The following is a 26,842-nucleotide window of genomic DNA, read 5'->3' as shown; positions in this document are numbered from 1 at the left end:
TGCACTCATCCAATCATGCACCCATGCACTCATGTATCCATGCACTCATGTACCCATTCACCCATGCACTCATGTATCCATGCACTCATGTGTCCATATACTCATGAATCCATAAACTCATGCACTCATGTACCTATGCACTCATGCACCCATGCCATGTGACCTTGAGCATACATTATTAACTTATTAGTCCCAGTAGCATGGGTATAGCATGCAAAGAGTGTCCAGCCCTAGAAAAGATTTTGATCTCTGTATACATTTCCATATAGTTTTTTAAAAAGAACAAAGGATCTATAGCAATTCTGATATAATCTCCTGTCTCCCTGGGCTCTAGTGTAAGAATCTGGCCTGTGTGCTTCCTTCTTGCCTCCTTCTTGCCTTTTTCTCTTAAGAGAATGAGGAGGTAGCAGTTATGAAGAGGACTGTGATAAGTTCTCCATGTTAACAAAACTTATCCTAGCTACTTGAACATCTCACTATCTGCCTCACACCTGCCTCACACTTGCCTCACACCTGACTCACACCTGACTCACACCTGACTCACACCTGACTCACACCAGACTCACACCTGACTCATACCTGCTTCCCACTTGCCTCACACCTGCCTCACACTTGTGTCACATCTGCCTCACATCTGCCTTATACCTGCCTCACACCCACCTCACACCTGCCTCACACCTGTCAAACTGTACGGTCACAGCAGTCACATCAACCATCCTACCTCCATACTGAATGGCTTGTTCTGAAGGTTCCAGAGCAGTCTGTGAACTTGCTATAAGGAACTATATAAATTTCCTACTTATCTACCCTGAGTTGCTTTGGAATTTCCCGTTAATAAGTTTCTTTTTAATGTATCAGTTGTCTTTAATTTTTCCCAAGATTTGTTAGTTCAACTCAAGGGGATCTTTCAGATTCTTCTGCCTCCTGCCCTCTGGCTCCAATACTTCACCCCTCCACATTGCCTCATAAGGACATGAATCTAGGATGCCCTAAAGGATCTAGAACTCCACAAAACACACAGATCCTTCACACCACAGAAGACTCTACCCAGTGCCAGCATTGGGAAAGAGGTACTCAAAGGAAAGAGAGATTCCAAACAGCTAGATGGTATGAGGAACATCCCTCCTGAGTCTTACCACCGAAGTGACAAGGTTTAGATATGGCACAGAATTCATCCATGTGCAATCCTAGAAAAAAATAAATTTATAAACAGGGTTTCATGTAGCTTGGGCTAGCCTTGAACTCAATATGTAGCTAAGGATGATCCTGACCTGGTTCTCCTGCCTCTACTTCCTGAATGTTGGGGTTTCAGGTCTGGCTTTTAATGTTGGGGATGGAATCCAGGGCTTTGTGCTTGCTAGGCGAGTAAGCACTCTACCTAGTGAGCTACAACGCCAACCACAGGAAATGAATATGGGGCTGAGACTGCCGGAGAGCAGACCAATCAGGTAGTTGGAGAGTGTGGGTGTCTGGGTGGACTTCCTCACCAGCCCTGGAGGCCCCAGGGGTGCAGGGGCCCTCTCAAATTGCTAAGGGCAAGGAGAGGAACTGAGGTTTGTGAGAGCTCTGGCTTGTGTTTCCTGTTTCAGCAGGCTGCTGTGCAAAAAAAAAGAACATCAATATAAGAAGAAAATGGTGATGGGGCTTAGAACCTCGGCTTGACGGCTTCCCCAGCCATCTGAGACCAGAGAAACCTAGAAAGGGCTGAAGGCTCTCCTGAGACACTCGAGACAGATCCTGGGACCCGAGGTAACTGTGGAGGAAGGTGCTTTGGGATCCAGGTTTGGGTCTGTTGACTTAGGCTGGGGCAGAATATGCTCGGCCACGCCAGCCTCCTGCATTGCAGCAGGTGGTAGAATTTACTTGCTGGGGTTTGTATGACCAAAAAAGCATCCTGTGCTGGAGTCCGCAGGCAACCACAGGGTATGGCTCCCATCTCCGCTCCATCTGTTAGCTTAGATTAGGTGTGAGTCGCACGGCTTGGTGTTGGTGTGCTAGGCATCCGTAACACGAATTAGATGATCTTTCACAAACCCTTCAATGCAGGGAATCCCTGTAACAGGCCCTTCTCCTTCAGCTCTCGCTGAGAACTCTGAACTAAGAAGGCCAGATCCTTGTAGGAAGCCACCCATCATTTCCTCTGCATACACAGCCAGGAGGTAGGTGCAAAAACGTGGAAAGCCAGCAACATGTCTGTAGGTGAGAGGCAGTGTGCTGCTGTCTTCCTGTGCAGGAAGGAGAGCCTTCCCTAGCTAGTACTAGCCCTTCCTTCATGCTCTAACTAGGCCCTTTCATGTTGACAAGGGATACTTCAGAGACTACAGAAATCCTGGGCAGTGGCCTTGTGACCTTTCTCTGAACTACAGGACCAGTTCCTTTTTTTTTCTATAGCCTGTCCCTGTCTATCAGACCTTCCACAAGCCTTCCTGCGTTTAAGCAAGCCAGTATGATCCTACCATCCTAGAAGGCTGTGTGGTTCCATACAGGTGTCATGTCACACCCCAGAAAGTGTAGAAGAAGGCTATGGGTCCAGAGACACTCCTCCCTCTAGGGAGCCATTCCTATTGCAACTTCCTAATCATTAAGTTCTAATGATGCAGAGAGTAAAACGGCCGTATTTCAGTGGACCTACAGACAATAGATGGAGATCAGGAAGAGACATCATCACAGGCCTGCCTTAAACCCCTCAGACCTTTCTTCTCCTCATCTGGAAGGCAGGAGGATCTACAACCTGGGTGTTCCCTCTAGTATGAAGCCCCGCAGTGGGGAACCTAAGCCCTCACACTTACAATGGCATCTCCACTCTTCACCTGTTCTTTGCCTTCCTGTCTGACCTAATTGAGTGGACGACTGCATCCAGACCACAGAGAAGTACTTTGTCCTTGTAACTCAAACTCAGAGACTACAGGAACCACAGTAAAATTATTCCAAGATGGAGCTACAAGTCCTGTTCAGAACTGAGAGAAGGGAGTAGGGGAATCAGAGGGCAAAATTGAACATTCTCAATCCTCAAGTCTGGCTTTGCCTGGGGCATTTGATTCACAGCACCAAGTTTTCAGTATCCAGCACCAGCCATGATAGCTACAATATTTTTATATCCATTGTTTTTAAAATGCCATCGTTTATCATATGCTATGTGCTAGGTATATGGTGTGGGTGTTGAGTGTTGTCTTTTAAGGCTCATTCCCCTTCAATGGAAGTTTTAGCCCCATCTCATAAATGAGAACACTGAGGTTTATCAACCACCCCCCCACACCCACACACACACATACCTCTTTGGTGAGTATTGACAACCTGGAAGTGAATCACAGTCTGGCCCTAAAGCAAAGGTTCCCCTCCTTCAGCGAAGACAGAATAGTCAGGTGGTGTGGCTTGAAGGTGCACTTGTGTGTAATCCCAAGTCTCCTCTATATATTCATTTATGACAGAACATGAGTAGGTTTTTTGACTCCTTTTCTATATAATTAAATAAACAGGGTGACATGTGGCAAATCTAGGGAGCCCCACACAGTGAGAGTGGGAAGACGCCTGAGGAAAAGGCAAACACTTAGCACCTCACAATCCTTGGGGAAAGCTCTGCCCAAGGCAGGGTATTCCTCCAGCTCTCTAGAGTCAGATAATCAAAAGCATACAGGACTTGGCCACATAAGAACCCTCCAGAAGCTGAGGGGTTTGCAGCCCCTTAGGACGAACAACAATATGAACTAACTAGTACCTTCAGAGCTCCCAGGGTCTCAACCACCAACCAAGGACTATGCATGGTGGGTCTGATTGTTCTGGCAGCATGTGCATAGTAGAAGATTGCAAATTCAATCACCAGTAGGAGGAGAGAACCTCGGCCCTGTGAAGGTTCTGTGCCCCAGTGTAGGGGAATGCCAGGGCCAATAAGTGGGAGAGGGTGGGGTGGCAAGCATGGGGAGGGGGGAGGCAACATGGGTTTGTTCTTGTTGTTTTTGTTTGTTTCTTTGTTTGTTTTTTGGAGGGGAAGCTGGGAAAGGAGAAATTTACATGTAAATAAAGAAAATATCTAATAAAAAGAAAAACCCTCCAGAGAGTGAAGCTGCCCAGCCACAGGCTTGGGAATGAGTACTGTGACCAAAGGGAGAGAAGGAACTCTGCACAGGATTCGATCTTGGGCTAGGATAGGCATTGAAATCCCACCAAAGAAACACAGGGACCTCTTCCTGAGTCTGTGCAGCCTATACACATGAGGGGTCAGAGCTGGCCAGTGTCTGCAAGACCACCCAGGAACTGAATTCCTGGGCAGTGGGATAATCAGGTCTTAGACAAGAGGCAGTGGCCGTGATGAGGACCTTCCTCCATCACCACAGTCTGACTCCAGAGGGCACAGGAAACAGAGTACAATATCTGATGATAGGGCGTAGCTCTTCTGAGTCCAGCCCTGACTCCACCAGGCTACCAGAGCCCAAAATAAGACTAGCCAAATTCATAGTAGGTGGGTGAAGATGAGGGTTTAGGCACTATATGGATGCCAGGCAAGGCCACCTAGAGGGCCTTCAAGGGTGGCCTGTCCTAAAAGCTGTTCCTTGGGGACTTTCCGTTATACAGGTTTCTCTTGTCTTGTTTCTTACAATTTGTAGGATTCCTGTTGAGAGAACCCCACATGCTTGCCAGTTTAGATGGCAGGTTTGGGGACCAGAGTGAGCCTGGCAGGGAGGTGATCCTAAGAGAACAGAGCCTCACCTCTGAGCCCCTGAGCCAGATTCTCTGAAATGAACCAACACCAAGCATTTTGAAGGTTCTCAGCTAACAGACTGACTTGATCAGCAGCTGAGAGTCAGAACCCAGCACTAGATACACAGTAGATGACAAGGAGGAAGGTCAGGTGTGGTGATGGAGGAATTAGAGAAAGTTTCCCTAGGTCATGCCAGTCCAGAGCCACAAGATGGCTGCTGAGAGCTAGGAGTGGAACAGAAAGTGCCAGTCATAAACCTGGTCACTTCCTGAGGGGTTGTAGCTATCCTTCTAGGTCTCAGGAAGTGTCACTTAGCAAGAGACAGTAAAGATGACATCATCGTTCCTTTTTAGACTGGGAGATAAAGTGGACCGGGCTGTCCACAGTTCTACCAGACACCCACATGGCTGTAGGCTCATTATGGCTACTGTCATTTCTTCTCCGTGCTCCCTTGCTTAGAGGCATCTAGTCAAGGAAAAAGGGTTTCCAGAGAGACCAATCCACTTTAGGAGATTAGTGCTAGAGAAAAGCAGAAACCTGGCCTTACTGGATTGTACCAGTTCATGCAGGATTGAGCCTGGGAGTCCTGACCCTGGATTCTCAACACACATGGATGGAGCCCTGTGTGTTGACCCAGGGAGATAGCCTGTCAGTTTGCAGCCCATCTTCTGACTCCTCCCTCTTGGCATCTGGCAGATCCAAGCAGCTGTTCAAGGAAAGTAAGCCAAGCACAACAGGTGCCCGGGAGGCCACCATGATCAGCTCAGACACCAGGTCCTCCCCTGGCTTGGCTCGGAGGGCCGAGAGCTATGAGGCCAAGTGTGAGCGACGTCAGGAGACCCGAGAAAGCCGCTGCCGCCGCCGCAATGAGACCACTTGCCGACTGCCAGGGAAGGTGCTGAGGGCCCAACACAAGGAACGCCTTCAGAGAGCTCGGCAGCTACAATTCCTCAAAAGGAGAAACCTGGAAGAAGAGAAGAAAGGCCAAGCCAGGGAGCAAGGGCCCTCCAGAAAGACAGATGGAGGAGCAGGCCAAGTGTCTATCCTCAAGGAGTCCTTGCCTGGTGCCAACAAGACCTCTTTCCCTGGACAGCAGGTGCGATATGTCCTAGACAATGCTGCTCCAGGCCCAGGGGTGGGGGTCTGCAAGGTATAAGAGATGAATGTCACTAGCAATCGATTTCCATTAATCCTTTCCTCACTATGCAGTCAGGTTTCTTTTAGCCATCAACCATTGTTCTTTCAGAGATTCTGTGGTGTCTTTATTTTTAACTTCTTTTGAAGAGAAGGGTCCTACATCTGCCTATTGGGAGAAAGGAAATAATTGTATAAGCAATTTCAAGCCAATAACTGGTATAAGATCTCTCTTTTTTTTTTTTTTTTTTTTTCCCTGAGAGAGGACCTTGCTATGTAATCCAAGATGGCTTCAAATTCATTACCTTTCCTGAATGCTGGGATTACAGGTGTACCATAATTAGCAGATTCTATTATGCTTTCCTTTTGGTCTCTCGATGCTGAAGGCCTTATGTATGGTAGCCAAGCTCTCGGCCTGCTGAGCCACTGGGCCACATCCCCAGTTCTATAACCCAACATGTATCACACAGACACGCACTCATGCACATGCATACACACACACACACACAAACACACAGCGACACATACACATATGCTCACACACACACACACACACACACACACACACACACACACGTACACACACCCTCTTACTTTCCAGTAAGGCTTCACACCCAGTCTTCTCTTTCTCTTGTGACACTTCAGTTCTAACAGCTTCACCTAACTGAGGCCTCATCTGATCAGGGAAGCCTTCCCTGGTCAACCCGGGCCACCTCTGCTCTCTTGAGCCTGCATGGTTAATAGTGCATAAATACATAGAAAGCCCATTAGCATGGCCTAGGGGGAGCAGTGTTCACAACAGCAGACTCTGTGTTATCCTGCTATATCGTCAGCACACTGAGAAGAGGAATGGGTCCATGTAACACTGGGTACTGCCATACATACCAAGAATAGGTGCTTCATATAGCAGGTGTGTGTGTGTGTGTGTGTGTGTGTGTGGTGTGTTTATGTGGGTGCACATGAATTTGTATGTGAAATCTAAAGGTCCGCTCCAGGTATCATTCTTGCTTTGTGACGCTGGGTCTATCACTAGCCTGGAGCTCACCAAGTAGGCCATCCTGGCCGTTCAGCAAGCCCCTGGGTTCTAGATGCCTGGCTCTACCTCCCCAGCAATGGAATTACAAGCACTCACCGCCAGCCTGGCTTTTTAAACAAAACAAAACATGGGTACTGGGCTTCATGGTAACAAGGCAAGCACTTCACTGACTTCACTCTCTCTCTCTCTGGCCCCTTCATGAGGCTGCCACACAGCTGCCCAGAACAACCATCCTGGAACACAACTGCCAAGGAACCAGCTGCCTGCAGTAGCAAGGCCTCTGAATGCCCTGGGCAAGGGGGACAGGGTATGAAGGACAGAACAGAAAACAGTGAAATAACTGCCTGCCCATGGTTATCAGGTCGGCCCATGATGGAATCCCATAGATGCTTCTTGGGCTCTTAGTGCGTTTTTTTTTTTTTTTAATTTTTTATTTTGTAGGAGAAAAGATAAAAAGACTAACCTGTGATGACAACTATCCCATCCTCCCAACAAGTTCCCTACTCTGTCTTCTTTCAGTGGGGAAAGCTCAAAGGTCCTGTGGCTCCAAGGAGAGGCAGGTAGCCCCTCTAGGCCCTCTGTGATAGGCAGGAGCCAGAGGCCTAGAAAAGGCCAGGTCTGACTACTGCCAAGTCTCTGACCACATCTCCCTCTAAATTAGCACATGGCTGAGTGGCTGAGACCAGTGAAGGAAGGAAGACTGGCCCCTTGTCTGGCCAAGAAAAGACATTCCCCCTGTGGAGGACAAGGAAGAACAAGTGGTTTTCTAGGTGGGAAATAGCGTATGGATTATCACACACAGAACAGCTTGCTCACAGAAAGGTATTTCTCATCATTTGTAAGGCTCAAGCCCAAGCTGGAGGCTCCAGGGTGTCTGGAATATGATAAGGACACTCCCCCCTGTGTGCAGATGCCTTGTGTCCACTCACGGGAGAAAGCAGACAGAGGGACAAGTTCCTGCATGGCTCTTCTGGTAGAGCACTAACCTCATTCATCAGGGCCCCACACTCAGACATAAGTATTTCCCAAAGGCTCCATTTCCCAACTCTGTTAGAATTCCAACATGTGAGTTTCAGGAAAAACACTCAGTGCACACAGATGTGATTACCATTTTGCTTTTTTTTTTCCATATGGAGGATGGAGCCAAGGGCCTTGTCTGTGCCTGGCAAGTCCACTAGCACTGAGCTACATCCCCAGGCTCTGATCCTTCTTTCTGCAGTTGTCTGGAAGACTTAAGAGGCCCTTCAGAGTGGCATTCAGCATCCTTCATTCTTCACTTGCTTTCCAGGAAACGGGGATAAGCTCTGAGGTTTTCCCAGCCTTAAATCATTCCTCCTCAGGCATCCAGAGGGATCTGGATGACCACCATGCTTCCCATGGGAGAGCCTTCCCAACACAGGACTCTGACATCAAGAAGCCACACAGACAGCACCGGGGTGAGAGCACAGCCCTGTCCAGCTCCCCCACCCCTCCCCTCATCCTCCCTTCTTCCCTGGATGCTGAATCATCCTATCTATCTCTCAGGCACCCAGACAAAGGCAGAAGAGGCATGGCCAACAATAAAGAATGATGCCAGTCAGCAAACCAAGTGAGTTCCTTCTGTGTTCCTGGCCCCAAAGTTTCATGTCTCATCTACCTCTCCAAATGTTTACTTGGAACACCTCCACTGGACACACCAAGAGGAGCCCACCCTAACTGAGGAGGGAAAAGCCCTTCCCATCCTACTATTGTTCAGCAGGGATGCCAAATGCAGCTGACATCCTGCCTGCTCACAGGTTTCATTCTTTGACCCTCTGTTATGTTTTCCTTCTCTTCCCAGCTGTGGAGTTGCTGTCCTAGACAAGGTAAGAGAACCCTCATTTGGAGGGGTCTGGTTCAGATGGCACCTAAGCTCTACCATTCTGGGATTCTGCAATAAACTCAGGGTGGAGGAACACCTTCTTCCAAGATGGCCAGATGGTCCTGAGTATAAATGTTGAGCCAGAAAGACTCTGCCAGATCCAAGGCAAAGAGACCTGCTACATGTAAGCCCGCCAGGGCTCTGGTTCTACGCTGAAGTCCTCCTGAATCTCTTTTATCTCTCTCACTAGGACATCATTCAACTCTCAGAATACCTCAAAGTAAGTATCATGGTGACCCCTCCACACTCACACATACATTCACACACACACACACACACACACACACACATACTCACACACACATATACACACACACACACACACACACACACACACACACACACACACACACACATCTCTACATCTCTACCTACTCTTCCTCCAGGTTAATCTTTCCTTTTGCATTTTTCCCTCCAGGAAGCCTTACAAAGGGAGCTGATCCTAAAACAGAAAATGGTGATTCTCCAGGACCTCCTGCCTGCCCTGATCCAGGCCTCTGACAGCTCTTGGAAGGTAAGAGTAAAATCTTCAGACAAAGTACGCAGTCTTCTATGTATGCCCACCTCATTTCTCTCAGCATACCACCTAACAAGGGAAGGGCTGTCTCACTGGGAAGAGGTAAAGGTGGTGATACTCAGATGCAGAGGCCAAAGGGTCACACAGTAAATGCATACCCAGGGAAGGCCCAGAACCAAAAGGAGACAGGCCTGCCTTTAAACCCATGGGAAGAAAAGAAAGAAATGACTATACAGTGTTGTTACTGAGTATTGTCAAAGTCAAGGGCTTTCACGAGGAATTCTGTTTGTTGTTGATGCATCAAAATATCCGACAAAAGCAACTTCCAAGAAAGGACCAGTTTTGGTTTATGGACCATCATTGGGGGAAGGGAGTTGTCATGGCAGCAGGAGACTGTGAGGCAATTTGTCATGCTGCATCCATAGATAAGAAGCCAAGAGAGAAATGTTGGTGTTTAGCTGGCTGTCCTTGCTTTTTTTTTTTTTCCAATCTGGAAGCCCAGCCCATAGAATGGGACAGTCCCTTTGGAGGTAGGTCTAACCACCTCTGCAATCTAGAAGCTCCCATGCAGACACACCCACAGGTTTGTCCTCAGTGTGATTCTAAACGTCATGGAGCAGACAATCAAACTTAACCATCACAGAGCCACACAAGCCAGCCTGTGACAATAGGAGGCAGAATAGAGAAGACTTAATGGGTGATCTAGTCTGATTTTCTGTTTGTTGTAACGGGCCAAGGCCTTGCCCACAGTCACATAATCGCTTACCTAAATTCAGGTCTCTAATGATGGTTTGTTCATTCTCTAGACAGCCAAAGGTCATGTTCCTGCTAACAAGTACTGGGAATTTGTTCTTTAGGAAGAAACATGCTGCTTGTTTGTTTGTTTGTTTATTTGTTTAAAACAGGGTCTTACTATATAACTCTGGATGGCCTCGAACTTGTTCTGTAGACTAGGCTGGCCTTTAATTCACAGAGATGCACCTGCTTCTGCATTCCAAGTACTTGGATTAAAGTCATGCACTGCCATATTCTAGGCTCAGGCTCCTGCTTTTTATAGAGTTCATAGTTTTGAAAACAAAACATGTGCCAAAATAATACAAAGAAAAGAAATGATTCCAGGGTGGAGCAGACTATAGAAGGGAATAGACAACTCCAGAGAAAAGAGCTGGAGACCCAAGGACAGGCATTTACCAGGCAAATGAGGGCACTAGGATCAGGTTACAAACAGGAATATGGACACCCAAGAGCCAGAGCATGGCTTGGTTTGGAACAATGGCTTTCTAACTTTTTATATCAGGATGCTTTTTTAAAAGAAAGGTTTATTTTATTTATATGAGTACACTGTAGCTGTCTTCAGACACACCAGAAGAGGACATCAGATCCAATTACAGATGGTTGTGAGCCACTGTGTGGTTGCTGGGAACTAAATTCCCTCTAGACCTCTGGAAGAGCAGTCAGTGCTCTTAACCACTGAGCCACCTCTCCAGCCCCTATATCAAAACTCTTTATACTAGTTTTTAACCAAAAATTCCAAAGAACTTCGGATGTGTACCATAGTAGAACTTACCTTGTCAAAAATGAAACCAGAAATTTAGAAATATTAATTTTGAAATAACAATAGTCAAGTACATTCACTTACTTAAGTTATGTATTTTAATGAAGACCTTTGTTTTCAAAAGGATAAAAACAGCGAAGTGGCATTTACAATATCTAGCTGAACAAAAGACAGCTAAACTCTATTTGCTTCTGAATTCAACCTCTTGTGATTCACTCTTTTAGTTAAAGTATTTGAAAGCATTCAGTGTCAAAGAGACACATGCTGGAAAGGGAGAGACCCTGCAGATCCCTTAAAAGAGTCTCTAGGAGCTCATGTGTACAGCAGATGATAAGCAGGTTGATGCCACCAAAGCCTAAGGCAGCAGATATGCTGAGGGAGAACTTCAGTTTCCCAGGCCTCCATGAACCTCACTCATAGGAAGGTTTATGCTTAAAGAAGTGAAACAGGAAGTTACGAAACACTGCAGGAAGTTGTCAGTGACACAGAAGATCACCACTCCCACTCTGCAATCCAGTTACTGGACCTGGATTCAGAAGTCCCTCTGGTCAGGCCTCTGCTTGCCAAGTCATTTCCACTGGCAGAGCAGGAGCCTGAGTCGGGCAGCTGGGCATGTGAGTTGGTTTCCGGTACTGAGCTAAAATGAGCTCATCTCGCGCACACCTTCAGCAGAGACTTAGTGACTTTCAGCTCTATGCTGGGGCTTCGGGAACGAAAAGAAATAGAGACCTTGCTTTGAAAGACTCACAGTCCAGCAAGGGAGAGTGGCAGCAGACAATGCCAGTGAGACAAGGCTGCAAACCGTATGTGCAGCCTGGCACAGAAAAAGAGAGTGGTTCTGCCTGGGGTAGAGTAAGGAAGGCTCTTTGCAAAGAGACCATTTCAGCTGGGCCTGACAGGATGAGGCTGGAGCTCACCAGTTCAGAAGTAGCTTGATGAGGAGGAAAAGCAGAAGAGCGCTCAGGGAATTAGAATGTTCATGGGCCTAGGTGTGCAGAGCACTGGGTATAGCCCAAAGTGATGGACAGCAAGGGACCCTGTCTGAACAGCAAAGACCTCTCTCACGGTTTCAGAACAAGAGACTTGAAGCTTTTCAGTTAAGGATTGTTTCAGATTTAATGAAAAGACCCACAAGCATGCATAAATACATATTTGTATGTGTGTGTACATGTATGTCACGGCAGACAGTTTGTTTTAGAATGGCCCATGAGACTGCATGCCACCCTCAGGTTGAGAAACCTGTCTTTGGAGGAGCTTGGTCACTACAGAACTGAATTGAAAGGAATGATCTGGTCTGTGTTCCTAGCTTCTCCAATCAAAGGCCCAGCTGAGTGAGGGGTGGGGCCCTGGAGAAGTCTAGAAAGTCCAGGCCAACTGTGCTTATTGGGAATGAAGCAGATACTGTAAGAGCTATATGTGTAGCTCTCAGAAATCTGAGACCAAGGATTCCAAACTCCAGGCCAGCCTGGGCTATATGTTGAGACCCTGTCTTCTTTTGTAAGCCATTTCTATCATAAGCTTGGGGGAGGGTGCTATCTTACCCCAGGCTCTTCCTTAGGCTCCAGCTTGGTTCCTCTCGCCTATCTTCCCATCCTTCCCAGGTCTCACACACACTTCTCTTGTTTCTCCCACCCCAAGCTTCCAGCTTCCTGCATTTAAGAAAAGCCATCGATAAATGTTCATTTGAGAATCCTTGCTTCTCTCAAAACAAAACACTTCCAATTCTACCCCTCCTGAGACAGCCTCAGTAAGCCATCAGACCTTGGCCCCATTTGGTGATTTTTAGGAAAATAGCTGAATGAATGAGGTCAGAACTGGGACTCAGACTTCAGCCCAGTGTCTACTTTGTCCTTTCCATTTGTGTCTACATATGACTCTCCAGCTTCTCATGCAAGGATGTTCATGGTAAGATCTACAGGACAACCCCAGGGTCAGTGTCCCCGAAGACACCCCTAGGAACTGCTGAGAACATAGAGAGCTGGCCACTAGAACAAAAGTAGCTCTGCCTGCAGAGGAAGCAGGAATGGAGCACTGGGGCTTTAAGATCTGCAAAGCAGATTTGAGATCCTGAGATGATGGCACAGAGGGAACGGGTTTCACACACTATGCAAGCTGTTAGGGAAGAGATGAGCAGCCATGGGAAGGGGCTTCTGTTGTGAGGCATGGCGCTTCTGGAAACAGAGCTGAGGCAGGAGCTCAAACAGCAGCAGGATCTGAAGTCCTTGGACCAACACCATGTGTGTGTGTGTGGCCTCCTCGCTGCCTTCCTCCACCAGGGGTGGCCTTTCCAAGGTGCTCCAGGCTCCTAGGGTTGGGTTGGGTCTGTAGCCTTAGAGCTTCTCAGATACTCTAACACTGGTGTCAGCATGGGGAGAGTTGGGGGCAGTAAACCATGTGCTCCATTTGCAGCAACTTGGCTGGGACTTTCCTGCTTGCCTTAGAGAGTCTGGGAAGGCAGAGCTGTGGACAAGAGATTTTGTTCATTCCCTAGACTTGGGTGGCAGCCTTTATTCCTACATGAAAGGAGATACTATAAATTGTCTTATATTGCAACATAAATGGAAAAATAATCTGGGGGTTGGCTGAGATACCTAAATACTTGGAAGAGGAAAACACTGAATAAACATGATACTACAGAATAGGAAGATACCCAGAGGACATTTCAAGGACACTGTCTGGGGTTTCTGTTGCTTCCAAGCTATAAGGAGATGATCTTTAAACTTGGTGGGTTTGACTTTGCACTGTAGAGTCTGGGCAAAGAAAAGTGCATGCACTTAGTGGGAAGACCAACGCAGAGCAAGGCTGGCAGGGTGGAGCCAGCTTAGTGTGGGCTGCCAGACTGACAGTGAACAGGCCCCTCTGGGGAATGCAGCTGTTCTACCACTTACCCCTGAGCCTGAACAGTGGAAGCCTTTGTCCTTCTCTCTCATTGGTCCTAAGCCCTGTGGTTATTGTAAATGCCAAATCCCTTTCTCTCTGCTCTTTCCCACATGCGGCTGAGAAAAACATTAATAGTAGGAGGCACTTTAGAAAATTGTTTTTGGCTAAGGTTTTTGCTTTTGCAAGGCCCAGCTGAGTAACACAGGAAGCCGAAAGGGTGGGGGGATCCCCCTGGTCCCTACAGTTAGAAGTATTAAACAAATAAGATCAAAACAGAAGCTGTGTAATACCACTTCCTGCCTTCCCCAGGCACCCTGACTCTCAGAAAGGGAGGCCCACCTCATCCCAGACGCCCTCTTCTGCCCTAGTCTTTTTAGCCATGAGGGCTGGAAGTGCTTGGTCAGCTTGACACCTTGAGCCACAACATCCAGGCCTGGAGAAAGATCTCCCAAGAGTCCCACAGGACTTGGATAGACAAGTCAGAGAAGGAATGTGAAAACCACTGCTCACAGCCCTATCTCTAAGAAACATATCCTCATTACTGGCACTCCCACTACTCCAGACAGATAGACCCTGAGTAAAACTCAAGGCTGGCAAAGAGATGTACACAGATACAAGGATCAACAAAGTATCTGAAATGCTACAATGTATACAGGTACAAAGATCAACAAAATAGTTGAAACGCTGCAATGTTTGCAGGTACGAGGATCTTGTAGCTGAAATGATACAAGACTAGAAACCAGAACTGCACTTCTGCTCATCTTTCTCTGGGTGGTCCTAGATCAAGGGATACCTTAAAGTGTCATGAGGCACCTCAGGACTTGGGGCTCACCGGGTGGGGTAGGAACAGACCATTAGATTGACCCAGCAAATTCCTTCTGAATTCCTCCTCTGTGACTTTCCCAGAAACCTTCTTACCCCTCCCTGGGCCCACACCTACTCTGCTTCATATCTGTAAGTCCATTTCTCACTTTTCAAAGAATGTCTCAGGAGTCCTACCAGATAGGGAAGGGGACACATACACACACACCAGTAATCACTCCTCTATAGCCACGGGTTCCAAAACCTCAGATTCAACCAACCTTGGATCGAGAATAACTGAAAGAGGAAAAAAAAATCCTGTTCTTCTTGTCTTTCTTGTAATTAGTGCCAAGTTCATACATTATAGCTGACATTTACATGGTATTCCCAGTGTACTGTGAGTGAGTCAGAGATGGTCTTAAGCATATAGGAAGATGTACGCACACCTTAGATAAATGTACACATTTATATACAAGGGAGTTGAGCATTCTGAGGGGCTCTAGGAACTAACTCTCAGTTGATATGAAGGGTGTGAAATGAAAGGACTGCCATGACAGAGACCTCTGCCCCACTCTCCTGGGGCCTGAAATCAAGGTATCACCAGTACTAGTCCCGCTCCTGCTGTATGGGTTGCCAACACCCATCTTGTCTTCTGTGGCCTTCCCTCAGTTTGTCCTTATGTTATGGTCTTGTTTTAGAAAAACACCACCAGACTAGACTAAATTCATTTGACTGCATTACCTTCATTGAAGGTGTACCTCTGTCTTAGGGTTTTACTGCTGTCACCATGACCAAGGCAACTCTTATAAGGACAACATTTAAATGGAGATGGTTTACAGGTTCAGAGGTTCAGTCCATTATCTCACCAAGGTGGGAGCATGGCAGCATGCAGGCAGGCATAGTGCAGGAGGATCTGAGAGTTCTACATCTTCATCTGAAGACTGCTAGCAGAATACTGGCTTCCAGGTAGCTAGGATGAGGGTCTTAAGCCCATGCCCATAGTGACATACCTACTCCAACAAGGCCACACCTCTAAACAGTGCCACTCCGTGGGCCAAGCATATACAAACCATCACAACCTCCAAATATGCTCCCACTCTAGATAGAGTACTGCGTCTCACTGCAGCATCCAAAACTGAAGGCTGAGCATAGTTCGACCCCTAACAAGGAGCTGGAACAAATACAGATTCTCCCCAGGAGCAAAGACCTGTTTTAGCTTCATGCCTGTGCTTTACAGACAAAGGTCTTGGTCCAGGATGAGAGGAGACAAGGAAAGTGGGAAGCAGAGGGGTGCAGTTTAGAAACCTCCCTCTCTGTGGCCTTCTTTGCTGTCTGGGCCATTTGTTAGAGAAACTCAAGGTACAAAAAGGATCTGGGGCCAGTCTGGATCACCCTTGGCCTACAGAGAGAAAACCAATTTCCCCTCAGAGTGCCTTAGCCACCTCTACACCTGAAGGGGTTCAGCCCACAGCACCAAGCTTTGGCTGTGCGACAGGGTTGGAAAGATCTAGCAAGCCTCTTTGCAGTCGTTTGTTTGTTTTTGCCTTAGCTTACTAACTAATCTTGTTTACTTTAGGGACAGCTTAATGAAGACAAACTGAAGGGCAAACTAAGATCCCTAGAAAACCAGCTCTACACCTGCCTGCAGGTAAGCATTCTGGAGAACACTTGTAGCACGTTAACTTCAATAAAGTTAAAATGTCTGAATCTTAGTCCTGCCTTCTAGAAATGCTACCAAGTGGAGATTAGCATACTAACTCTTGCCTCACTGTGCTTGTCTGTGTTATGTTGTCCCTAACTGGCCATGTAATCACCTCCAACTGCCCTTCTTTACCCTACCAAGCATTCGTACCCTGGGAAGGAATTCCAACACTTAACATGTTGCTGGCTCCTAGGGAAGTGAAGGGAGAAGCCGCTGGTAAAGGTTCACATCACGCAGTCAGTCTCCAGAGACCCAATCTGAGAACAGATGAAGAGGGTCTAACAGAAAATCACAAAAGTGGTTCTCATCTCAGGAAGTTTTGTTTGTTTGTTTTTTTTAGCAGCAACACTGAGGAAGCAAAAAAAAAAAAAAAAACTCAAGGGTCTAAAGAAAGTGATGTTAGTGTTCAGCTTCAGTAATCTCTTGATTTGGCCTGTTCCCAAGTTACAATAGAAGAAAATCAGTTCCCCTGACAGGTAGAGAGATATCAAGAATGCAGGTGGGAAAAGAGGGACCATCAAGGGCTTAATATGTGCTTGCCACCAAGGCTGACCATCTGAGTTCAGTCCCTGAGATCCACATGGTAGGAGGAAAGATCTACATCTCCCTTACAAGTTGTCCTCTGACATCTACACACACTCTGTGTTTGGCAAGAGTACACACACACACACACACACACACATATAAAAAAATATTGAAGGAAATGTAAGTAGGGAGGGAATGGGTGGGCTTCTCTCATGTGGCACCAGAGGGATCAGTAGTTTCCTACACAGCTGAGAACAGCTTACATTTGCTACAGCAGCGGTTCTTAACCTGTGGGTCATGACCCCTCTGACAGAGTTCTATCTCCAAAAACTTTTACATCATCATTATCATAGCTGTGCCAAAATTACAGTTATGAAGTAACAATGAAAGCAGTCTTATGGCCGGGCTCATCACAGCATGAAGAGCTGCAGTAAAGGGTTACAGCATGAGGAAGCTGAAAACCACTCAGTGGTCTCTAGGTTTCCAAGCCTATATGTTGGCTTGTCTCCAACGTGAGCTTCTTTGTTAGCCACTCAGCTAAAATATGCCCACCACACTTGCAAGGGACGAGCGTGCAAGCCAGAATGCAAATCTCTAATTTGTTTGTTGTTGAGAAAGGTGTAGTGATTAAGCCAACCTCGAGCTTGTGACCCTCCCACCAGCCTCCCTAGTGCTAGAGTCACAGATAGAAGCAACTATGCCAACGTAGTCTATTAATTTTTCTATTGGAAATGAAGTTAATCTGAGATTACTACTAGTTAACCTAGTAACTAGGACATCACCATGTTTGGCTTCAACCGGTCACTCTTGGGTTTGACTTTTAATGAAAATTCCAAAAAGCAGAGTACCCTTGCAGATACAAAAACAACATTCCAGACAATCCCAAGGTGAGACAAAATGATTGCTAATGATCCTCTCCTTAACCTTCGTTATCTGGACTTACCCAGATGAGTCTAGAACTGACCATAAAAGCTGCCTGCCTTCCCTGAAATCACAAGGCAAAAAGGGGAGGTAACGAGGACCATCAAGGACTTTACTGGGATCGGCAAATCTATTTTATCTGATTTGGGGATATTTTCCTTGGTCCTTAAGCTGGGGGAAACATCTAATGCAAATGTACTCTTTTAAAACGCCAAGTCTTCAGCTCCCCTGAACTTTTTCTTTTAAACAGCACTGTCCCCTGCTTGAAAACTGTTTCCAGTGGAGTGAGGGAGATTCATCCACAGAGCAGAGCACTGGAGGGAGGGGGGTAATTATTGGAAATTCCAAAATCATGGGCCCCATTCTCATAAATGCAAATATGCCAATGTTTAGCAAAAATAAACTGGGAAAAGAGGAGTTAGTGAGATTCAACAGAACCGGTACATTCTCTAAGTCTGCAGCATAGCAGAGGAGAGGGAGGCTGTGGTAGAAGTGCCCTACCAATGGCAGGCACCTCTCAGACAGCCTGGGAGACTCCTCTGCTCAGCAGCAGCCTGACAATAGGGCCCACCACACAACTGGTATCTCTATCCTGAGCATGAGACCTACCGTATTCTCATGTGTATATCCCTGTCGTTGGGCAGGCAAAAGTTCAAAGTGTATCTGTTGACTTGCTTCTGATTTACAGAAACACTCCCCCTGGGGAATGAAAAAGGTACTGCTGGAGATGGAAGACCAGAGAAGCAGCTATGAGCAGAAGGCTAAGGCATCACTACAGAAAGTGCTGGAGGAGAAAATGTGTGCTGAGCAGCAACTGCAGAGGGCACAGGTGGAGATGCTGTGCAGTTCCTAGGGCTGGGGCCCTGGGAGCAGTCCCCAGAGTGAGGGGGCCAACCACCTCTTGCAGGGAGCCTGCTCCTCAAATTCATCCTGCATTTTAAACTCCAGGAGTTCAGTGTGTTCCCTTTATCTAAGCTTCGGCTCCTTGGGAACCTTCTCTCCTCTGGTCTCTCTCAGCTGTCCCTGGCTTTGGCAGAGCAGAAGTGTGAGGAGTGGAAGAGTCAGTACGAAGCTCTTAAGGAGGACTGGAGGACCCTAGGGGACCAGCACAAGGAGCTGGAGAGCCAACTGCATGTGCTTCAGTCCAAACTACAGGTAACAGGCTCCGGCAATGGGAGAGGAAGTGGGGCAGAAGGGGGAAGAGGGGTCTGCTGAGAAAGGGATCATCTGAGTTGGGCCCCAAAGGCTGGACACGTGGAATGAGCAGCTTTCAAGTCTTCATCCGTTCCCCACTTAGTACCAGATGCACTGTTTAGCTCTGGATCATAAGTTCATACTTAGAGGGAATGCCTACACTGTCCATGCAAATGAACTAAGTACCCACTGGAAAGACATCATAGCCAAATACAAATAAATGCCTGGTCTGGGACATTCATCGGGTGGATCAGATCGGCCTACCAATTAATTGCACACTATTCAAACACCACCCCAGCAGGGCACTCAGTGCATAACTGCCCACTGTTTTGCACACAATAAATGTTACTATTTATTTGCAGGTGCTAACGCATCCTGCTGGTGTGTTACATTACAGTAAATTCTTGGCATATTCGAAAGTTCCTATACTTTCAATCTGCCACCTTAGATAATCTAACTAACCTCCATAGGCCTGTTTCCTCATCAGCAAAATCAGGGTCTTTTGTTGCATGGATTAAATGTGACTACCCACACAACATGTGTAGCTTAGTCTGGTACATATGAGCACTTGACTTGGGTTAGCAATTACATGCGTTTCCTCTGGCCTGGGTGGAGGCCTAACATTCCATGCTCCCCAAAACACAGGAATTAATCCACTTGGGCCAGTGAGTCTTCTAGCTAATGAACCACCTCAGGAAGGCAGATTCACCTTAAGCCATGCCAAAGAAGGAAAAATAATTATTCTTTCAGTGAGGCAATGTACGTTCCCTTTCCAGAAAGCCTGTACCTGGTGTAGTCACTCACAGAGCCACGGCTATGCTACTTGGTCAAGCCTGCCCATTCTTCTGAAATTCTCAGAAAAGTGTAACTTTTCTTTTTCTTCTGTCTTCTTTCTTCCTAACTCTTGTCAAAGCCTAGGTGTGCTTCCACAACCCTCTGGACTTTCTCACTCCTCTGATGTTACTCTCTCTCTATCCCCTTTGCCATAGGACTGCTCGCCAAACCGCCAAACCTCCATCCCTAACTCAAAAGGCATGACTTTCGTTACCTCTTCTCCACCTTTATCCTCCAGGCAGCTGCTAAGATTCACAGAATGCCCATTCAGCTTCTGTCATCCTTGTTATTGATTTGGGTGTTTTTGTTTGTTTGTTTTGTTTTTAGTATTTTTAATGTTAACCACCTTAGATATTTTTAATTCTCAAGATTCTAATTACATTTCTCCTTTCTTCTCCCTCCCTCTAAGCCTTTTCTATCTCCCTCCCAGTTTTCCTTCACGTTCATAGTCTCTTTTTCATCAATTATTATTAAATGCATATGTGTGCATGCATATAGATTCCTGGATATAACCTGTTGAGTCCATATGTTACTTGTACGAATGTTTTCAGGGCTGACCATTTGATCCTGAACATCCAGTTGGTATGTTCTTCCCTGGAGAAGACCACCTCCCCTAAAGTTCTCCATGTAGAGTTGAGGCCTCATGGGCTCTCCCCCATCTAGTTTAGCATGCCCATTGGTGGCCTCCTTTTCACTCCATGTTGGGCAGCCATGTTGGTGAGATCTATGGGTGTTGCTTCTGACATTACTAGGAGGCACAGTCTCACAGCAAACTCCCTGATCTTGCAATCTTTCTGCCCCCCCTTTTGCAATGTTCCCTGAGCCTCAAGTATAGAGTTGTTTTATAGCTGTATTCATTGAGACCAGGCTCCACAGGTATGCATTTTGATTGGCTGTGGTTTTCTGTAGTGGTCTCCATCTGTTGCAAGATAAGTTTCCTTGATGTGTTCTTAACAAATCTAAGAACTCAGAGAGGAGACCCAATTTCCCTAGTCACATATTGCACTCCAGGTGAGACTCCCCAAATCTCCAGTTAACACATAGATTTTCCATACTTAGTTTGAAACTTTGAAGATCTGCCCCAGGAGTGGATCTTTATAATTTCCCCACACATGAGTCAGGAAAAAAATATACTTGATGAAAGAGGGTGTGAGACATTTAGAGGCACAAATTTTACTAGCTGCACACAACATCCACATCTTAACAATTACTCTCTTCTTCTCATCATGCATAAGGCAATTCTTAGGAAAGTGTTTGAGGTTTTTAAACCTTAATCCTTTGTGAAAATAGCCTTTCTCCCTCAACAACTGATCATGCCAAAGTAAAAAGAAAGTAAAACATCTAGAAAAGTTCTGTCTTGATGTGGCGATCTGTCAAGGCATCAAGACATACATCAATATCTGTAAATATCAAGTCAGGGGCACTGCCATATACAAACAGGATAGGGCATAACAAAGGGAAGGGGAAAACTTCCATTTCCTGACACCCCATCTCTAAAGCTCTACTGCATCCTGTCCCATGGCACCAGTCTGTCTCTGCTCTGTTGCTAACCACACTGACCTGTTACTCAGTGGCTCCTCCCCCTCCTCTTTGCAGGGAGCAGACAGCAGAGACTCACAGATGAGCCAGGCCCTGCGACTTTTAGAAAATGAGCACCAGGAGCTCCAGACCAAACTCGAGAGCCTGCAGGGAGACGGAGAGCAGCAGAGCTCTGAGACCCAGAACCTACAAGGTACTCCTCTTCTTTGAGGTCACAGGGTCATGAGGACTCAGAGGAAGGAGGCTATGGGGCGAAGCTTTGGTCATCATTTGCGCTTGGTCCTATGATTCATTTTTCCTTGAGGGAAATGCAGGGAAATGTCAACCAACCAAAATGAGCATTAGTTGTGCTTCACCTGAGGACTGTGAAGGCTTCCTAGCTGTGCCTGTATGGGCTGAAAGGACCCACCAGTATGTGGACACAACATTGTGATGCTCCTGTGTGAATGCTGGCCCCTCCCCTCAGATCTGAAAGACACCTGACACTCCCGGGTCACAGAAGACAGGACTTAGAGCTCTCATTTCCAGCCTCTGGTGCTCTCCTATTTCTGTTTGTATTCTTTCACTTTCAGATCAACTAAAGAAGTCAGAGGAGGAGAAACAGGCCCTGGTGAGCAGAGTACAACAACTACAGAGTAAGTCTCCTTTTCAGGCTTCAACCTGCACAGGTGGATTCTGTTGCTCCTGACCACAGAAAACATTCAAAGGAGGGCTGAGCTGTCCAGGCGCTAGTGCATCCTGTTTCTGAGCACTCTTTCCAGCCCACTTCCTGCAAGAGGGTTGGGGTTGCGGGGGGGTGGGGGGGTTCACCTGCACAGCTCTGGGGTTGTGGGGGGGGGGGTCACCTGCACAGCTCTCCACAAGTTATATGGTTTTGTTCCCAAGTTACACATTAACATCTGTTCTTGTGTTTCCTTTCTATTTGTGTGTGTTCGCCCCCGTGTGCCCATGCAATATGCAGAGTCAAAGGAGCTAGAGGGTGTTGAGGATCTTCCCTGCTACTGTCTGCCTTAGTCCCTTAAGAAAGGGTGTGTCACTGTTTTTTCCAGTTAGGCTGGCTAGCCATCTTCCCTTCTCTGTCCCCAGAACTAATTGCATTAGGGTAACAGGAACAGGCAGCCAAGCCCAGCTATTTACACGGCTGCTAACAACCTAAAGTCAGGTTCTCATGCATGTACAACAAGAGTGCTTATTCACCCGCTGTGCCAGGCCCCAGAACTGCCCCCTTTCAAGAAGTATTAGGCTAAGATAGCTCTTTTCTTATGCACTCTATGGAATGCACATGAACAGGTCACTTAGAGCTTTCTCACTAGAATGGTTCAGAAAATACGTATTCATCGATCCTCTACACAAGAGTCAGGCATCCTGGACATAGACACTGAAGTAATACCAACAAGCAAAAGTAATCGTTTCTTAAGAAACTTCCATTCTAAGCAAGGCCAGGGGTAAATATTCCATGAAAAAAAAATAATCAGCGTATGTGAATTCACAATAACTAGTATAGAGAAAAAAAAGAAGCAGTTTAAAGGTAAAATTTGTCATTGTTTGCTAGAATGTCACCTGGAAACTTGCTCCTTCAGAGCCATGACAGAAGCTGACATAAGGATGGCTTATTTGTAAGGAAGTACCAGATTAGGTGACTTAGACAAAAAAAAAAAAGCTATTCCACAGTTCTGGGGGCTGCAGACCAAAGTCAAGCTGCCTGGAGAGTTAGTGCTTTCCGCTGTAAGGGCCCCTCTAATCCTCCCTCAAGTGTCTACATCACTTTCCCTGGAGCATGTGTGGGTATAAATATCCCCTTTCTATTTATTTATTTATTTATTTATTTATTTATTTATATATTATGTAGACAGTGTTTTGCCTGCATGTATGCTTGCAAGCCAGAAGAGAGCACGGGATCTCATTATAGGTGTCTGTGAGCTAACATGTGGTTGCTGGGAATTGAACTCAGGACCTTTGGAAGAGCAGTCAGTGCTCTTAACCTCTGAGCCATCTCTCCAGCTCAGATATCCCCTTTCTAAGAACACCAGTTATCTGGATGAGGTCTCATCTTAAAGACCTTATGTTCAATCAATTGCCTTTTTAAAGACTCCATCTCAAGGAAGTTCAGATTATAGGGGTTAAAACTTCAGGACAAAAATTTTGAGGAACACTATTCAGTTCCTCACAGATGGTAACTAACCTTTTACAACTGAGGCCCCAAGCCAATGTCTGAAATGAGTCTTAACAGTAAGTCTGCTAGCACAGACAAGTTCCTTTTGTCTCCCAACAGGTCTGCTTCGGAATCAATCCTTACAACTTCAAGAACAGGAGAAGCTCTTAAAGAAAGGTCAGCAAATTTCCTCCCACTAAATGTTGCTCTTTCTTTGCCTAAGGCTGGGGAAAGGACTACGTGACTTCTTGGGGTCCTGCCCACTCCTGAGTCTGTGAAGTCAGGGAGGTAGGGGAACGTTCTGAGAAACGATCACTGGCCTGAACACTTCAGCCAGCCATCTGCTCTGGGAGGTATATAAACTGCTGGAGAGGGTTTCTACTTTCTCTGAAAACATGTGTCTCTGTTGAACATTTCAATAAATTGATTTTGAACTCAGGATTTCATGTCAGTTTTTACACAGTTGACTTTACAAATCACACTCAACTTCTCAACCCAACCATACAGCATACAAGAGTCCTCCCACTCCAACCCTAACCACTCTGGGCCCCAAGTTTGCTAAAGACTCATCAGCCACAGAGAAGCTCCCGAGGCTCCTCAGCTATCTACAACACATAGTCTGTTGCTTTATTCTCACCGCTATTGGGTGTAATACACGAGAATGTAGAAATGAGTGTGCCCTCACAGTATGGCTAAGAACATAAAGAGCTCTGATCAAATAAATGAACAATTGAACTAAAGCAACAGCCCAGAACTTGACTTGAGTCCAGTGCTGTTTTCAGCAAAACCAGGACTACAAGGTGGCAGAAACCCAGCTTTAAAGTATTAAGAGGTAAGTCTAGAATGATTTCCATTTTCAGGACTTGGAAATGAGGGTGCAAAGGTCACAGAGGAATCATTAAGCAAACCTACATGAGAAACTAGATACTATATGACTAATGAAAACCATTTCAATTCATAAGCGTTCACTAAAAGTATCAGATTCAAACAAAATCAAGACAAATTAAAAAAAAAAAAGTCAACCTTGCCTCCAAGAGTCCAAACTCCAGCTGTGTGTCTAAGCCACAGGGTACACCAGAATTCTTTTATTTGTTTTCTTTTCCATACAGGGTCTCACTATGTAACTGGCTATTCTGGAACTCATAGAGATCCACCTATCTGAGCCTCCCAATTAATGAGAGGCATTGCAATTGCTGGCATGCATATGTCGCTGTGCCAGCACACCAGAGTTATTTAATGCAGAATGTTCTGCTCCATTCAGTGAAGCCATAGACAAACACACCATCTCCCTACTCCACAAATGCTAAGGGTTCTCATGAAGTGTCAGGACCAGCCCTCACAGACAAAGGCCTCACTGTCACTGAGAATCTGGCTGCTTTTTTAGATCAGGGTCTGCCTGTATGGAATCCAAAGCTCTCCCTTGATGAAGTGAAGCCTGAGGGTACAGGGAAGGAGAAAGACCAACTACAAAAGGAGAAATCTCAGCTCCAAGCCAAGGAAAAGGAGGTGAGGAGGCGATCTCAGATTGTGAGAGCTCATCTAGATTGATATGCTCAGAGTGTGAGGGCTCATCCAGACTGTGTTTATCCAGATTGTGAGGGTTCATCTAGATTGGGATGGGGTGGGAGTGGGCAGAGAAACCTTCTAGGGGTCAATGGAAAGCAGGAATATCCAAGCTTAAATTGTCACTGGATGACCACAAGTGTTCCTTTTCTTCTATAAATGTCTTTGCTCTTGGATTGAATTGCAATCTTTCTCCTTCCTAATTTATAACAACCCCTATTAAAAGATATATTGGTATCCAATTAGGAAGTCAATCAGAACACACAAAAAAATGTGGTAAACACATTAACTTCTTACATTGTCATATGCTAAGTATCAGCATGCTTTATTTTATGTTGTATCTTTTAAATAACAAACACTTTCCTAGGAACATTCCTCCAAACTTGCACACCCTTCAGAAGTGTGCAGAAACAACTAGATACCAAGGAAGAGAGGCATGTCCTCCAATTATTACTAAGTCTTTTGTGCTGAAGAACTTTTTTTTTTAAGTTTACCTACATACAAAGCACTTTCACAAAGTCACATGAAAGCATTTACATGTACTCGGGCCAACAAGCTGGCTCAGTAGGTAAATGTACCAGCTGCCAAGCCTGAGGCCCTGAGTTCAATCCCTGAGACCTACCATATAGATGGCAGAAGGAGAGAAGTGACTCAAAGACTTGTCTTCTGATTTCCACACACCCATAGGATATTAGCATACATCTATACACACACACACACACACACACACACACACACACACATACACATATACACACTCACAACACCAACAACAAAATAACTGAAAGTGTTTCTATGTGAAAAATGTAACATGCATCATAACCAATCTTATAACTCAACATACTCACGATAAACTATATGATAGGAAGAAGACTAAAATCTCTGAGAAAATCAGGTTAGAATGAACCACTTAAAACAAGTGAAGGAGTATAGTACTCAGGGTAGTCCTCTTCCAGAGTTCTGTCAGAAAGAGAATTGGGGGCTGAAGAGATGGCTCAGGGGTTAAGGGTACTGACTGCTCTTCCAGAGGTCCTGAGTTCAATTCCCAGAAACCACATGGTGGCTCACAACCATCTGTCATAGGATCTGATGCCCTCTTCTGGTGTTACTCATATATATATAATAAATAAATAAATAAATAAATAAATAAATAAATAAATCTTAAAAAGAAAGGAAGGAAAGAAGGAGGGAGGGAGGGAAGAAGGGAGGGAGGAAGGGAAGGAAGGAAGGGAAGAAGGAAGGAGAATTGGTGACACCTTGCTATGCTCTCCCCAGTGCAGAGAGCTCCATTCAGAATTAGACATCCTCAATGAGAAGTACCTTTCCTGTTTGCAAAAGCTACATCACCACCAAGAAGTGCTGAGGCACAGCCAGGAGCCATCTCCCAGAGTAAGAGCAGCCATCCTCCTCTACAGCTCTACATGACAGTGGGGTAGTTCCTTTTTAAGCTCAGTGTTACAGATACAATATATCAGCCCACACCAACATCTGGCCATCCTGTCCCATGCCACTTGATTTACACTATGCCAACAATACAGCAAACATGGAAGAAACACTGTCCATTATTTGCCCCATTTCTATGCATCTCTAGAGTCACTAGATTGAGCACCCCTGCTGTAGAAACCTGACATGTTCTAGATCCAGAACACACCGTGCATACAGAAGCACGATGCTCAAAAGCGTCAAATGATTTCAGGGCATTTGGAATTCAGGATGTCTTTTTATTATGTCTGCTCAACTGGTAAAGTCTATACAAATACTATGGGGGGGGGCGGGGAGACACAATTTAAATGACTCCTAATCCCAAGCATTTCAGAAAAAGGATACTCAGTCTGTCTTGGTTCAAGCATAAAGAGTATTCTTTTGATTCATTGTAAACATAATGACAAGGGC

General features: G+C 46.0%; 1 protein-coding gene across 2 annotated transcripts in view; it reads left to right on the top strand.

Annotated features, from left to right (window-relative positions):
• Window positions 1-1,503: 1,503 nt before the first annotated feature.
• Window positions 1,504-26,842, top strand: part of Traf3ip3 (TRAF3 interacting protein 3) — a 25,878-nt gene continuing 539 nt past the window's right edge. For both annotated transcript variants that reach the window (XM_031339502.1, XM_031339499.1), the window contains exons 1-15: window positions 1,504-1,749; window positions 5,393-5,792; window positions 8,155-8,302; window positions 8,391-8,454; window positions 8,686-8,710; window positions 8,957-8,986; window positions 9,185-9,280; window positions 16,096-16,167; window positions 18,356-18,496; window positions 18,685-18,822; window positions 21,292-21,427; window positions 21,807-21,869; window positions 23,507-23,563; window positions 24,771-24,892; window positions 26,225-26,338. In XM_031339502.1, the coding sequence (XP_031195362.1) occupies window positions 5,451-5,792; window positions 8,155-8,302; window positions 8,391-8,454; window positions 8,686-8,710; window positions 8,957-8,986; window positions 9,185-9,280; window positions 16,096-16,167; window positions 18,356-18,496; window positions 18,685-18,822; window positions 21,292-21,427; window positions 21,807-21,869; window positions 23,507-23,563; window positions 24,771-24,892; window positions 26,225-26,338 (1,548 nt within the window). In that variant the 5' untranslated portion in view covers window positions 1,504-1,749; window positions 5,393-5,450. The remainder of the gene's footprint in view (window positions 1,750-5,392; window positions 5,793-8,154; window positions 8,303-8,390; window positions 8,455-8,685; window positions 8,711-8,956; window positions 8,987-9,184; window positions 9,281-16,095; window positions 16,168-18,355; window positions 18,497-18,684; window positions 18,823-21,291; window positions 21,428-21,806; window positions 21,870-23,506; window positions 23,564-24,770; window positions 24,893-26,224; window positions 26,339-26,842) is intronic.

The sequence above is a fragment of the Mastomys coucha genome, unplaced genomic scaffold (genome assembly GCF_008632895.1).
Source record: "Mastomys coucha isolate ucsf_1 unplaced genomic scaffold, UCSF_Mcou_1 pScaffold1, whole genome shotgun sequence".
Taxonomy (NCBI): Eukaryota; Metazoa; Chordata; class Mammalia; order Rodentia; family Muridae; genus Mastomys; species Mastomys coucha.
The sequence above is the reverse complement of the archived record's forward strand: the minus strand, read 5'-3'. Positions and strand labels throughout refer to the sequence as shown.